The 15,995-nt window shown below is 53.9% G+C and overlaps 1 protein-coding gene across 1 annotated transcript in view; it reads right to left on the reverse strand.

Annotated features, from left to right (window-relative positions):
- CRAMP1 (cramped chromatin regulator homolog 1) overlaps positions 1–15,995 on the reverse strand; it is a 67,219-nt gene that overhangs the window by 14,685 nt on the left and 36,539 nt on the right. Inside the window, exons 6-12 of the mRNA XM_025371146.1 lie at positions 10,107–10,192; positions 9,536–9,659; positions 7,865–7,946; positions 6,173–7,288; positions 3,460–3,637; positions 1,123–1,304; positions 960–1,034 (exon numbers count right to left, since the gene is read on the reverse strand). Coding sequence (XP_025226931.1) covers positions 960–1,034; positions 1,123–1,304; positions 3,460–3,637; positions 6,173–7,288; positions 7,865–7,946; positions 9,536–9,659; positions 10,107–10,192 — 1,843 coding nt within the window. The remainder of the gene's footprint in view (positions 1–959; positions 1,035–1,122; positions 1,305–3,459; positions 3,638–6,172; positions 7,289–7,864; positions 7,947–9,535; positions 9,660–10,106; positions 10,193–15,995) is intronic.

Here is a 15,995-nt window from a genome sequence, read left to right on the forward strand (position 1 = left end):
AAAAAAAAAAAAAAAAAAAAAAAAAAAAAAGAAACAGAAAGTGGATTTGTGGTTGCCAAGGGCTGGCGGGAGAAGCAACGTGAGTTCACAGGTGCCGGGCTTCCGTTCTGGGTGGTGACGTTCGGGATTAGACCATGGTGATGGTCGTACACCTTGTGACCACTGAGTCACAAGGTTTAAATGGGCAGACATTACAATACGTGAATTCTCCATCTATAAAGCTGCTTTAAACTAAACAAAACAACAGTCAGGCTGGAAGTAGCCCCTGGGCCATAGTTTCCAGCCCTGGTCTTAGTCTGAACAAAGAACACCCAAGATTTAGCAGGCATCTTTCTTCCCAAGACCGTCCATGCAATCTCTCATTTGTAAATACACTAATCTCAAGGGAGAAAGAGATTTCTAAGAGTCTAACAAAAGGAAACCTGTGGATTAATCCAAAACAACACACATCCATAAATTTCTAAGGCCATCATTATCTCAGACTTCCCACCTCACTTTCTGTATTTTTATGCTTCAGAATGCCAAGCTCTTCTTCTGAGGTGCCTGAGTCCCTGGCTGTCCCCCAAGCTTGCATACGGCATCCTCAGGGACCCGGGGAGCTCATGAGAGGCCCGGGCTCCAGCGGACCCACATGCCCTGGCAACTGCTCCACCGACTAAATGTTTATAAACAGGTGCTGAGAGTCCATGAATACATCCCAGTCTGCACATTCTTTGGACTTGAATCCCTATAACTGTCTTTTTTGCAAGTGGATTTCTCTGTTGTTGAAAGATTACCTTTACTTCTGGGTACCATTAAGTTCACTGTTATTACTTGCATTTTTACTCTACTCACAAGAGGGAAGGAAGGGGCCGGGATTTCCCCATTTTACACCATGAAAACGCGAGAAAAGGAAGAAGCCCTGTGTCCGGGTTGGCCCAGCCACGAGGCCACATGTTCAGACTTGACAAGACCCTGACCTGGACCACCAGTGGCTTCCGCAGGTGCCGGTTCCGCAGCTTCCGGGGCTTTGGCAGGAAGAAATCCGACTGCATCTGTAAGGGAGCAGCGTCCGGCACCTGAAGGTGCGCTCTCCACACCACGGGGACGCTCGCACACGGGCGGCCCGCCCCACACACTCACGCTGATGGAGCTCAGATGCTGGCGGAAAGTCAGCTCCGCTTCTTTACTGGGAGAGAAGAGCTTCCCATGTCGGCTGTTGGGTGGCAAGGTTGTGGGGACAGCAAAAAGGCCGCCATCTGAGTCATTGCTTCCTGTGCCGGAGGGACCAGGCACCAAGAGGGGTCTTGGAGGGTTTCTCAAACCTGGCAGAGGAGAGGAGAGAATCAATGTGACAGCATTCACCTAGCAACAGGTCCAGGGTCGCAGAATTCTGTTGGTAAGAAAGTCAGAAAGGCATTCTCTCCGCAACCCATTCGGTTGTCTTGAAAGGAGAGACCTCTATCTCAGTCCCAGATAAAGACTGATTTTCTATCCTTCTCGCTGAAATTCTTGTTCCCATTTTGAGCAGACCACTGGTCTCCTGGATAGGACAAAAGCACTTCACCATTTCGCTCAGTGCTCAGGAGTAAAGGCAGATAAGACACCAAAGATGTTCGAGGGCTAGAAGAGCCTTCAGGGTCTCTAGTCAGTCAACTTGCCTCGTGAAGGGCCAGATAACCAATGTGCACTCTGTAGATCATACTGTCTCTGGGGCAACTCAGCCGTGCACTGTAGCACAATAGCAACTACAGACAACATGTGAACAAATGAGTATAGCTGTGTGCCAATACAACTTTATTTATAAACAGCAAGCAGTGGGCTGGATCTGGGCTGCAGGCCTATAGCTGGCTGCTCCCTGGTCTAAATCTCGAGTGTTTAGAAAACAGACCCAGAGGTAAAAGAACAGGAAATATGAGCGAGTTAGTCTTGTGGGACCCTGCTACATGTCTTCATCATTGTCAGGGCTGCTGTAAACCACCCTGAGAATTCACGGTAGGCCAGCCTGGCCAACATAGCAAAACGCTGTCTCCTAAAAACAGAAATTAGCCAAGTGTGGTGGCACATGCCTGTAATCCCAACTACTCGGGTGGCTGAGGCAGGAGCATCACATGAACCCAGAACATGGAGCCTGCAGTGAGCTGAGATCATACCACTGCACTCCAGCCTGGGCGATGGAGCGAAACTCCATCTCAAAAAAAATAAAATTCATTCATAGTAGGGACTGGCCCCCTCTCACAGGACCCCTCACCTGGACCCCTCTGTCACCCAGGCTGGAGTACAGTGGCACAATCACGGCTCAGTGTGTCCTTGAACTCTTGGGTTCAAGTGATCCTCCCACCTCAGCCTCCCAAGTAGCTGGGACCACAGGTATGAGCCACAACGTTCAACTACTTTTTTTATTTTCATATTTTGTAGAGATGAGGTCTTGCTATGTTGCCCAGCCTAGCTTCAAGTGATCCTCTTGCCTTGGTCTCCCAAGGTGCTGGGATTATAGGCATGAGTCACTGTTCTGGGCCTTATTTTACCTTTAAAACTCACCTTTTTTTTTTTTTTTTTTTTTTGAGACGGAGTCTCGCTCTGTAGCCTGAGCTGGAGTGCAATGGCTCTATTTTGGTTTATTGCAACCCCCGCCTTCCGGGTTCAAGTGATTCTCCTGCCTCAGCCTCCTGAGTAGCTAATTTTTTGTATTTTCACTAGAGACGGGGTTTCACCATGTTGGCCAGGCTGGTCTGGAACTCCTGACTTCAGGTGATCCACCTGCCTCGGCCTCCCAAAGTGCTGGGATTACAGGTGTGAGCCACTATGCCCAGTCTAAAACTCACCATTTTCAAACTTAAAAATTTACCACCCTAACCATGATAATCTGCTTTATTATAAAAATACTATGGGTTGAAAGCGAGTGAAACTGATGCCTCAGGAAACTGGTCGTGCTTGTCTTGGAGTTTTATGTACCAGGAACACAATTTATGATCCCTGAATTTAAATTATTTCCTATATGCAGCTGGCAGAGGGGCACACTGGGGACTGGCAGACTGTTCCATCGTTCTTTCCGGGACTTGTGTTCACCTGTTGGCACCTCCCCTAACTGAAGGATTCTCTATTCTGAGGTTTTACATGTAAAGAAAAACAGAAAAATAACAACCTTCTCAGGGACTTCGAACCAACTCAGCACATTAGTGAGGCTTTTGCTGGCACCATAAAGCAGACATCAAAGTGACCAGCCTGGCAAAGGCCGGCTTCTCGCCCGCTTCTACACCCCGGGACCCCACAAGTCCTTCGTGACAAGCCCTGGCGTCGCCCTCCCCATGAGGAGGCAGTGATTCTGTATCTTCACCGTGTCAGCTGGACTGTGGCAAGCTGGACAGTGGGGTCAGGCCTAGACACACCTGTGCCCTCAGCTTCGGCACGGCCCCTGAAGCCTGAGAGGATGCCATCAGGGCAGCCCAGGCACAGGGAATGTGGCTGCCACAGCCTCACCTGAGGAGCAGGGTGCTGAGCTGGGCGGGAAGGTCTTGCTGCTGCGGAGGGAAGCCTGGTTCCGAGGGCAGCGGGGGCTGCGAGAGCTGACGGTCACCACCTTCCCCGGGGGCGTCACTGACTGCTCCTCCTGGATGGGCCTCACCGAGGCTGTGGAGACGGCGTTTGCTTCCAGAGCCTGGGGCGGAAATGGGCCAAACAACACCCAAACTCAGCACACGAGAAGTGGCTGCTGCGTGCCCTGGAGTAGGAGGCGAGATCGCCATGGAGCTCAGAGAGCATAATGTCATGGCGGCAAAGGCCAGGGCCAGAGACGCCCAGCCTCGGTGTCCCCAGGGTCGCTCGGCAGCTTGCCAGTTTTAAAAGTCACTGGTCAGGTAAGTAATGAAAACCACTGCCTTCCTCACAAGTACCTTTCCCCGTGCTACGGTGGAGGTGGGAGGGAGGGGACCAGCCCGAAGTGCCAGCATCGGCTGCGGGAATAGGTGCCGGATGGCAAGTGTTAAGTGTCAAGAACTCAAAGCTATATTAAAAAGTCAGCACGAGACTGCAGCAGCCTCTCTGCTTGTGAGTCAGAGGAAGGAAATACAGGTCAACTTTCTAGAATCAGACAAAGGCACAGCTAAAGAGCACTCTGCAGGGATGAAGCCCAACTTTGGGGGGTGTGCAGGCCCACGAAGCCCAACCCCAGGGGATCTGCAGGCCCGTGCCACAGCCCGCAGAGCCTGCTGCCAAGTCCTGGGGTCCCCGCCTGGCTCACCACAGAAATGCCACCACCGCTGAGAAGACTCGGCCAGTACCCCAGCCTCTCGGCTCTCCTCCTCCTCCTCACTCTCCTGAACACCCCACACATTCCACCTGGGGCAACCTCCCTGTGGACTAAGAAGCCCTCCACCCCGTGCTCTCAGCACAGCCCTGCCCGTCTGCTCACTCAGAGCCTTCAGCCCCTAGTCCCCATACCCCGGCCTTTCCCCAGGACCCCTCCCACCGCATGACCCTTCCTATGCTGCTCCTTCCACCTGCGACAGCAGCTCAGCAGCCTCCAGCATCTCATCTCTGGGGCTTGGGCCTTTTGGGGCGCTTGTCACAGCTCCACCAGGCAAGAGACAGTCCAGGGCCAGGTGCTGCACCTGGCGGTCTGTCCAGTCTGCCAGGCCCACCCAGAGTCAGCCTCCGTAACTAGCTCCCAGGGGATGGGAATGCCTTTCTACGTGGGATTCCTACCTGCTCTGTGTCCCAGAACTGCTGCCTGAACTCTCAGGAGCCTACCCTGGCCCCTTCCCTGGGGCACCCAAACACAGGCGCTACGTCTCTCCTCAGCCCCTCCCATGAGCCCACCAAAAGCCAAACCTGAAAACCCTTCTAAAGGCACTGTCTTTCTGGTCACCGCTTACCCACCCTGGTGTCCCCCCACCACACTACCCCCGAGCCACTTTCACCTCAGGCTTGGCCTCAGAGGCGCCTGAGGTTCGGGCTCAGTCACCACCTCCCCTGTAAGAACTTTCTTTCCCCCAGCCCCCATGATGCTCCCCAGGCACATCCGCACATTCCTGCCACCTGTGGATGAACCAACTCTCCGGGGCAAGCCCTGCACGGGCTGGTGGGGGCGGGAGTGGAAAACCAGCAGGAGGCATTTCCAGCAGGAGGCATGGGGAATGCAGGCAGAAGTGAGCATCACTTAGAAGCTGCAAGGCGGCCTGTGTGGAGCAGCAGGTGTGTGGGGGCTCATGAGGGCCCGAGTCCCAAGTCCCCCCAGCACAGGCACATGTGAGCCTCACCCACATTCTGACCATGAAACAGCACTAAGGGGTGCACAGTGACCTGCAGCTCCTGCCCCAGCCCATCCTTTGAGCCCCTCACTCATGTCCAGCAGCTTGCCAGCCCCTAAACAGGCTGTTTCAGCACGGGCCTGCCGTGGACCTTGCCCTCTAGGACCCGGAGATCCTATTGGACTTGGGGGTGTGGGGTATGATTACTCCTGGGTGCGCCGTCGGCTCCACCAACTGGCCTCCCTGTGGTAAGGGACCCTTCCCCAGGCTCAGGGACCACCCACACACTGCAGGGACCGTCCTGTCTGGTCCCCAGCTCCACTGTTCTGCTGCGGCACCACATCCCTGCTCTTCTGTGACAGCCTCTGACTTTGCCACATCTGCACAGCAGCTGGGGTGGTCTTTCCAGAGCAAGAACGACACCCGTCATTCCCTCAGTGGAAACCTGTTAACAGTGATCAGATGAGCCAGAAGGCCAGCTCGGCTCCAGGCCTCACTCTGTCACCCTCGGTCCTGTGCAAGTTGTCCCTTCAGCTGCATGCTTGGGCTTGGCAGACTCCCAGGAACACAAGGAGGCTCACGAGGTACTGCCTGCCTGTTGGCCGTCCTCTCCCACGCCCCACACAGAAAAGAGCACCCAGGCCACTCATCACTGCACTTCTGGAGCCGTGCACGTTAAGTGGGGACACTCATCAAGAGCCTGAGGATCCCTCCGCGAGGGAGAGGAACGTGGTCTGTGGAGAGCCTCTGTCTCCCGGATCATCTGGGTCCTGGCCTCTCCCCGTTCCTTGAGGTCCTGCGGGCTCCTGGCCCCCTGCCACAGGACCCTGTCTCTCTCATCTGGACCCCACCCATGCTGGCCCTAGCTACCCAGCAGGGAGCCCTCCAAGGCTGGGCCTGGCTTCCCTTGGGCCGCCAGAGGGACTGGGCTCCAACCCACTCACCAGCTTGGGGTTGACCTCGGTGGAAATGAGCTTCAGGAGGCAGCTGAGGAGGCGCTGCTTGTGGAGGGTGGTGGGCGGGGAGCCGGGGCGGGGGTCCTGGCGGCCGGGCCCCAGCCAGTCGTACTCTAGCTGCAGCTTGCTGGGCTTGCCCATCATGAGGTAGACTTCGGCCAGCGTGAGGCTTTCGGAGGTCTGCAGGTTCCAGCCCTCCTCACGGAGCTGCTGGGCCAGCCGGCTGGCGGGGACCTCCTTTGGGGGCCTGGCGGCAGGCTGTCCCTGAGGTGGCGGAGGCTCCACGGGGCTCCCCTTCTCCTGGAGCTCCTCTGCGGGTGCATCTGCCAAGTCTTTAGTGCAAACATCCAGCAGGAGCCCGGGGCCGGGCCTTGGGGACGGGCCAGTGGGAGCAAGGTCAGCAGCCTCCTTGCTGACAGGAGCCAGCACCTCAGGGGAGGTCACCCCGCCCAGAGGGGGCTGCTCGCTCCCAGGCCGTGTGTCCGCACAGCGGCACTGCTCGGGGACAATGAGGTCCTGACAGGACTTCAGGTAGCGGGGCAAGGGGTCTAGGAGCGAGAGCTCGTCCTCCAGGTCTGGGAGCTGGCCACAGGCACACGGCAAGGCCCCTGGCTCCCGGGTGGGACTGTCCCTGCCTTCTGCGGGGGTCTTCTCAAGACATGGCCCGGTGTCCTGGTGCCTGGGAGGAGGCCTGTCGGGAGCGTCCGGGCTGCTCAAGCTTAGGGCGGCTCCCTCCCCGGGGGCGCTTTCGGGGGAACTCTCTCCGGAGCTCTGTGAGGCATCAGCCACAGGAGGGGGCCGCCCCACACCCTTGCCCTCAGCTCCACCCCGCGGGCATTTCACCTGGCCCCGGGCGGTGCCCTGCCCACTCTGGATGCCCAGGATCTGGGCTGGGGGCAGCACGTGGGCGTCCTTGGCACTCTGCTTGCACCGGCCACCCTCCTGCCAGTGCACTGTGCAGAAGGCCTTGGAGTGCACCACGCGGGCCACGCCCGGCAGCGGCGTCAGTGTGCAGTTCTCGCCTGGGAACAAGTGCAGTGTCACCTTCTCCTGCGTCAGTGCAGAGCATGAGTCCTGCAGCTGCCGCTCCTCGAGTGTCTTCCGCTGAGTGCCCGTCAAGGAAGGCCTACGCTGGCTGGCACTGAGGTCCGGATGCTTACCAGGCACATGGCTGCAGACACGAGCCATGCTCCCCACTGGCATCCCCCAGGGTATAAGTCATGCCCCCGACCCGGGGCCTTCCTCACACCACTACCCAACAGTGCTGACCTGGGCACTTAGTACCTTCAGGAAATTCACACCTGACATGCACCACGCCTACGTGGGGAGTGGGCAGGGCCGGGAGCCAGCCATGGACATGAAGAAGGCTGGGCTGACCCTTGGTTGTTTTGCTCAACCTGCTGGCAGGAATGCTCCGGCCACACCCCGTGGGCCAGACACAGGCCACCGCCATCGTGGAGGGCTGGCTGGGACTGAGTTCTAGCACTGCAAGGCCACAGAGGGGGCTCCACACCCACGGAATAAGGAGCTCCAGGTTATGGCTCCAGAGGTACACCATGTCACAGCACAGCTGTTCTGCCCGTGGGGACCATGACGATGACAGGCGCAGGGAGGCGAGGTCCGTCTCCGGCAGCAGAGGCAGTGCGGCCTGGAGGGTTTGCCGCGGCTGGAAAAGGATACAACTCGCACCTCATGGAGCGCCCACTTCTGCTTCAAGAACTCGATGAGGCTGGAGACCTTTCGATGCAGCTCCACGATCATCCTGCAGAGACAAGAGACAGGAGGAAGTGAGGCTCGTCCAACAGGAAGGGAACCATCTGAAGAGCCCCGAGGCTGCTTACAGCAAGAGGGCGCCAAGAGACAAAGGACCTCCGGAGGGGCACCCGGGAGCGGGCGTCCGCAGTGCCCTTGGCTCCTGGGGCTAAAAACCAGCCTTTCCAGCTGTGATGGCCAGAGCGTCACACGGAACTAAAGGAAACATCTTTGCCAGCAAAAGGTCTCTGCCAGGATGTGGGCGCTGGCGCACAGCCTCTGCCTAGTCTACGAGCTCCTTCTGGCTTCCAGGGCGGGCGGGCATGGACAGCGTCAATACATTCTGAGGGGAAAGTATTCGAGCGGAAGGAATGAAGTACTGGCATGCTATGACGGGTGAACCTCGAACGCATCACGCCCAGTCAAAGAGAGGCCTCTGCGTGTGGTTCCATTTCTATGAAACGTCCAGAGTAGGCAAGTCCACTGAGACACAAAGCGGATTGGGAGGTGCCAGCGGCCGTGGGAAGGTGAGCATCGAAGAGTGAGTGCTAAGGTGCACGGGGGCCTCTTCTAGCGTACGAAAATGTTCTGGAGCTGGACAGAGGTGGTGGCCGCAGAACACTGTGATTGTGTTAAATCTCACTGAACTGTACACTTAAAAATGGCTAAATTTGCCAGGCATGGTGGCTCACGCCTGTAATCCCAACACTTTGGGAGGCCGAGGTGGGTGGATCACCTGAGGTCAGGAGTTCAAGACCAGCCTGGCCAACATGGTGAAACCCGTCTCTACTACAAAAATTAGCCAGGTGTGGTGGCGGGCGCCTGTAATCCCAGCTACTCGGAAGGCTGATGCAGGACAATCACTTGAACCTGGGAGACGGAGGTTGCAGTGAGCTGAGATTGTGCCATTTGCACTCCAGCCTGGACCACAGAGCAAGACTCCATCTCAGAAAAAAAAAAAAAAGAAGCCCAGGCTGGAGTGCAATGGCGTGATCTCGGCTCACCGCAACCTCTGCCTCCCGCGTTCAAGTGGTTCTCCTGCCTCAGCCTCCCGAGTAGCTGGGATTACAGGTGCCCACCACCACGCCCATCTAATTTTTTTTGTATTTTTAGTAGAGACGGGATTTTACCATCTTAGCCAGGCTGGTCTCAAACTCCTGACCCCGTGATCCACCCGCCTCGGCCTCCCAAAGTGCTGGGATTACAGGTGTGAGCCTCCGCAACCCGGCACCTCAATTTTTTAAAATGTACAAATGGAAAAGAGTCCATTTCCACGGTGGCACCTTGTGCATACGCAAGCCACGAGTCTCCAAGAAGTGGATGGGAGAGGAACAGTATATGCCTTATTGGGGGACGAGAGGAAGGCTCTGCAGTTCCTCTTCTCACCGCGACATCCCCTCCACCATCCCTGCCCAGGTACAGGAGTGCAGCCCAGTGCTCCCTGGACTCCAGTCACCTCCAGACTGCCGTGTCCTTGTGTGATGACAGAGCATGGGGGTGGACCTGCTTCTCCTGGAAGTTCCTTGAGGGAAACACACACACTGCTTCCAGTCCTGCTCAAGCAGTTGGGACCCCTCTGCATGACAAAGGCCATGGTACCTGAGGCGCGGGTTCTGGGCAAGGCTCTGTACGCGGGCCCAGGCGTGGTTGTTCCGTGGCTGTAGCTCTATAGGGACTTTCAGAGGCAGGCGCACTGGCTTCTGGTCCTCTTCATCACTCAAGCCTGCAATGGAGAGGAACCATGAAAGTTTAGTGTAGGCCAACCTTAAGGTAGAAAACCAAGCAGTTGGCCAGAAAAACCAGTGAAATCAGCTGTGAGCAGATGACCTTGCAAACAGAGGCAAGGACAGTAGAGAAACCCCGGTGAAGAAACTCCAATGTGGCTGCTCAGGGGTTTGCAAAGGCCACAGACTGGTCCAGAGAGGTCATAGGAGACTCGATCCTGACAACCACCGACCACTCTGCTGACTGCTGCCATGGCTCTGAGCTCAACTTGACAGAGTGGACGTTGGGAGCACTTCAAGTTCAAGAGTGGTCCATGTGCAGCCCTGGGATTAAGCAGGGTCAGACACAAAGCAGCTGTGGCAGCAACGCTGTAGCTCAGCCTGCCCGCCACTGAATGGGACGCCACGGGTACCGCCTCTGGTCCTGGGAGTGCCCATCCACCTACCATCCGGATCGCAGAGCTTCTTCAGGGCCCGGCACATGGGCGCTTTGATCCGCAGGTTCCGCCCTTTGTAGCGCACAGTGGTGGCCCTGGGAAAAGAGTTTTGAAGGAACGCTGAGGCCTGTGAGTCAACAGAAGGACGGAAGGGCCAGCACACAGAGAGGCGCTGAGCCAGGCCAGGTGGGGCCTGGCCAAACGTCCACCCCAGCCTCTCAAGCCCACGTAGGACTGTGGGAGGACACGGTGACAAACAAATGGTGACTCTGCACATCCTGCTACTCTCCTGACCACACTTCAAACTCCAAGGGACAACTGCTGTGTACAGAAAATGTGCTGTGCCCTCCTGCCTTGGTGACTGGCCTGGCACAAGCTGATGTCCCATTCCTGTAAAAGCCACTGTCCTGGGGTCCCCTCAGACAGCCATCCTTCTCTCCACTGCCCCAGCTCTGTGCAGTCCTCCCACTTTGGGCCCTCAGAGCAGAAGCTCAGTCCTCCTCCCCATGACCTCTCAGTCTACCTTTCTGTGACCTCTCAGTCCACCTCCCCATGACCTCTGTGTGACCTGCTCAGTCCACCTCCCCGTGACCTCTGTGTGACCTCCCAGTCCACCTCCCCGTGACCTCTGTGTGACCTTTCAGTCCACCTCCCTGTGACCTCTGTGTTACCTCTCAGTCCACCTCCCCGTGACCTGTGTGACCTCAATCCACCTCCCTGTGACCTCTATGTAACCTCAATCCACCTCTACATGAACTCTGTGGGACCTCAGTCCACCTCCCCATGACCTCTGTGACCTCTCAATCCACCTCTCCGTGAACTGTGACCTCAATCTATCTCTAGGTGATCTCTGTGTGACCTCTCAGTCCACCTCCCCATGACCTGTGTGTGAACTCAGTCCACCTCTCTGTGACCTCTATGACCTCTCAGTCCACCTCCCCATGACCTCTGTGGGACCTGAGTCCACCTCTCCATGAACTGTGTGACCTCAATCCACCTCTAGATGACCTCTGTGTGACCTCAGTCCACCTCTCCATGAACTGTGTGACCTCAATCCACCTCTAGATGACCTCTGTGTGACCTCAGTCCACCTCTCCGTGACCTCTGAGTCCACCTTTCTGTGACCTCTGTGTGACCTCAATCCACCTCTAGATGACCTGTGTGACCTCAGTCCACATCTCTGTGACCTCAGTCCACCTTTTCGTGACCTCTATGTGACCTCAATCCACCTTTCCATGACCTGTGACCTCTAAGTCCTCCTGTCTGTGACCTCTGTGTGACCTCAGTCCACCTCTCCATGACCTGTGTGTGAGCTCAGTCTACCTCTGTGACTTCTCAGTCCACCTCTATGTGACCTCCCTGTGGGGAGTTTCTGATCTGAGAGAAAAACCAACTTGAATTCCAAGGAATGGACCCCAGTCAAGAAATGGCTCTGGTCAGCGGCCCACTGGCTGGTGAACGACAATGGGCTTGTGTTTTACAAAATGCTCAGGGCATGTGTATCTTGTTTTTACGGCTTTCTGCCTTAACCAATTTTAGCAATTCACCAACTCCCAGTTGCACATGTCAGGTAGGAGAGTTGCTGCTTCTGTATTTGCTATTGCTATTCAATTTCTAAGAAATAGTCTATGAAAAAAGCTACAGAACACATACAGCGTGATTCTAAAGATGCGTAAAAAATTACATTTTCATCTCTGTGTGTATCTATATTTGTACCTGTACAGTTACTTATGTAAATTCACTAAGAAAAAAATTCAGAAAGATATACATGAAATGACTGTAAATGGTTAGCTTTGATGAGATGAGCAGGATGGAGTGGTGAGGAGGGTCTTATATTTTATCTATGTATTGTTGGGAAATTGTTTAAGACTTGTATTTATGTACTACTTGTATAGTTTTAAAAAATCTTATTCCAATACACTGCTGACCAAAATTATCAAAACACGAACGAGCGTCTGAAGCGAGTGCTGCGTGGGAGGGACTCTCCAGATGATCCCTACAGTTTGGCTGGAAGAGCAGCCTCTGCTGAGCACGGGCATCTGATGGGGAGAGCCAGTTCCAGCAACCTCAGACAGGAAAAAGGGTGACACCACAATCTCCATATCCCAGTAAACAAAGCTGCAATCCCCTTCCTTTTAAAAGGGTCCTAGCTCTAATTTCAGCATTATGCAGTCTCAATACCCCACACATTTTACCATCACCCCAAAAACCTAAGGCTTTAATCAAATCTTTAGGGCCAAACAAGCCGGGCACGGTGGCTCACACCTGCAATCCCAGCACTTTGGGAGGCCAAGGTGGGCAGACCAGCTGAGGTCAGGAGTTTGAGACCAGCCTGACCAATATGACAAAACCCTGTCTCTACTAAAAATACAAAAATTAGCCAGGCGTGGTGGCATGCAGCTGTAATCCCAGCTACTCGGGAGGCTGAGACTGGAGAATCACTTGAACCCAGGAGGCGGAGGCTGCAGTGAGCTGAGATTGCCCCATCGCGCTCCAGCCTGGGCAACAAGAGTGAAACTCCATCTCAAAAATAAATAAATAAATAAAATAATAGTGGCTCACACTACTATTGTAGGCTTAGCTCTTTGGGAGGCCGAGGTGGGTAGATCAAGATGTCAGGATATCGAGACCATCCTGGCTAACATGGTGAAACCCCATCTCTACTAAAAATATAAAAAATTAGCCCGGCGTGGTGGCGGGCGCCTGTAGTGCCAGCTACTCGGAAGGCTGAGGCAGGAGAACGGTGTGAACCCGGGAGGCGGAGCTTGCAGTGAGCCGAGATGGCGCCACTGCACTCCAGCCTGGGCAACAGAGGGAGACTCTGTCTCAAAAAATAAATAAATAAATAATAAGACCAAACAAACAGTGAGGTCCCAATGGGCAGAAGGGTGGGGGCAGCAGCTGGGTTTCAGTAGCTATGGAAAGCTCAACAATCCCTCGTGCATGACAGCTACTCTTCCGTCTATCCATTAACCGTGCCTCCAGCCACCCACGCATGTGTCCATCCATCCATCCACTCACGTGTCCGTCTGTTCACCCACGCGCCCACCCAGCTACTGACTGAGTGCCTTCTGTGCTGGGAATCAAACACAGGATGCCAAAGAACAGAGTTGAGCTTGGGAAAGCCTGACCAAAGAGGCAAGAAGACGGCAGAAAAAAAGCTTCATGCCCTCAACCGCTTTCTGACTGTACAGATTTTCTGTCTTGAGGGATAATTTAGAGAGGATGAGTCCCCAGAGAACAACATGTTCTACTGAGACAAAATTCTTAAACCATCTGAACCCAGGTGAAATACACAGATAAGTGCCACAGCAGTTTTATGAACATTAATGGTGTCAGAGCAGGGCTGCAGCAGAAGGAACCAGGGGGAACATTGGTCAAAAGCAGTCAGTAAGCATGGAGTCAATTCTTTTTTTTATTTTTTATTTTTTTACTTTTGAGACGCAGTCTCGCTGTGTCGCCCAGCCTGGAGTGCAGTGGTGCAGTCTCGGCTCACTGCAACCTCAGCCTGCTGGGCTCAAGTGATCCTCCTGCCACAGCCTCCCAAGTAGCTGGGACTACAGGCACCCACCACCACCCCTGGCTAAATTTTTGTATTTTTAGTAGAGAAAAGGTTTCTCCATGTTGGCCAGTCTGGAACTCCTGACCTCAAGTGATTTGCCAGCCGCGGCCTCCCAAAGTGCTGGGATTACAGGCGTGAGCCACTGCACCCGGCTCGAGTCAATTCTAAAACAATCTCCTCCAATGAAGTGCTCTGGAAACAAATGGACGTTCCCGCTCACCGTTTTTTACTCCATCTGCCCCAAAACACAACAGTAGTAGGCAAGATTTAAACAGCTGGTGGAGCTGTGTCATGTGGCACCTGTGTTTTCAATAATCACATTTTCCGTTAAACTGCTATTTTGTGACTTCCTTTTTTCTTTTTCCTTCAATAAAACTAAGTGCACCCTTCTGCATTCATACGGAACCACTATGAGATTACAATCCTCCGTCTTCTTTTCTCAAATGGAAGTTCTACGACTAACCTGAGGCTGCGGCACTGAACAAGATGAAGAGCCATGTTGAAGTGCGAAAGCCAGGAGGACCCTTAGGCCTGGTCACAGTCCCGGGACATGGTCCACACCTCCCAACCCTCGCACCAGCCTGGAAGCTGTAGGACAGGCCAGGACTTTCCAGACAGGCCGGCACAGGGGTTGAAGAGGTGCTGCCTATAGAATAACCACAAGCTGACCTCTAAGTGAGCCCTCAAACAGCCCTCATACACCCCTGCATGAGTAGCTTTTTTTTTTTTTTTAAAGGCAGACTCTCACTCTGTCACCCAGGCTGGAGTGCAGTGATGCGATCTTGGCTCACTACAACCTCTGCCTCCCAATCCAGGGCCTTAGGCGATTCTCATGCCTCAGCCTCCCGAGTAGGTGGGACTACAGGCATACACCACCACGACTGGCTAATTTTTGTATTTTTAATACAGATGGGATTTCACCATGTTGGTCAGGCTGGTCTCGAACTCCTGTCCTCCAGTGATCCACCTGCCTCGGCCTCCGAAAGTGCTGGGATTACAGACATGAGCCACCACGCCTAGGTGAATAGCATTTCAGAATAGAAACATCATTGCAGAATAGAATAGCATTTCTGAATCGAAAAGAGTAATTCCTCTATGTACACGGGAACCTGGCTTTCCTTTCTGACAGATTTATTTTCTTCTCTGCAAAGCCACTTGATAAATCTAATAAGCACATGCTAAACTTATGCCTCTGGGTCTGTGAACAACGTAGTAAGCTTTTGTTTTAGGTTAGGCCTTTACTCAATTCATTTAGTCTTTAGTTTAATTTTATAATTCTAAAATCAAAACAAGATTCACAGTTAATTGAAACAGGTCTGCATGAGAGGTAGGGGCAGCAGCAAGTCAAATACCCCAGTCGCCCTGGGGCTGAAATCCAGGGGTGGCCTCCCACAGGCACCTCACTCATTTTCCTGATCTCTCACCTTGACAGGTTTCCTGTTTGTTCATAAATACGAGTGTCTGCTGGTGAAAGAATGGTCACAAAAGTTGACAGAAGAGAAGGTCCAGAATGGACCCACATGGCACAGCCAACTGATGTTTGACAAGGGTGCAAAGGCCACTCAGTGGAGAAGGGACAGTCCTTTCAGATGATGCAGGTTGACACCCACAGGCAAAAAGCAAAGCTCCACCTACACTTCACATGGTACACAAAAGTTAATTCAAAGTAGATCATGGATTTAAATGTAAAACTAGAAAATTTCTAGAAGAAAACACAGGGGGACATCTCTGTGACCCTGGGTTAGGCGAAGAGTTCTTAGATGCCATATTAAAAGCATAAACCCAGAAGAAAACAGTGACAGACCTGACTTCATCAAAGCAAAGGACTTTCACTCTGTGCAAGACAGTAAGTCAACGAAAAGACAGGCCACAGTCTGGGAGGAAGTATTTGCAGATGGAGGATCCAACAGAAAACTTGTGTCTACAATGTACAAAGAATTCTCTAAACTCAAGAAGAGGAGGCAGCACAAGATACGAATGGGCACCTCACCAAAGACCCACAGATAGCAAATAAGCAGGAGAAAGACGCTCGGCGTCATGAGTCATCAGGGAAACACATCAAATCCACAGCACGATGCCACTCCACACCTACTAGGGTGCCTTTAGCAAGACAAACACTCCGAACACGCTGAGTGCTGGGGAGTGTGGGGGGCAAATGCAACTCTCCTGGAAGAGTCTGGCAGCTCCACGTAAAGCCAAACGCACACTCCCACCTCCTCCCCCGGGACCGAAAACCACGCTCAGCTCCACGTAAAGCCGAACACACACTCCCACCCCCTCCCCCGGGACCGAAAACCACGCTCAGCTCCACGTAAAGCCGAACACACACTCCCACC

This window comes from Theropithecus gelada, chromosome 20, assembly GCF_003255815.1.
Source record: "Theropithecus gelada isolate Dixy chromosome 20, Tgel_1.0, whole genome shotgun sequence".
Taxonomy (NCBI): domain Eukaryota; kingdom Metazoa; phylum Chordata; class Mammalia; order Primates; family Cercopithecidae; genus Theropithecus; species Theropithecus gelada.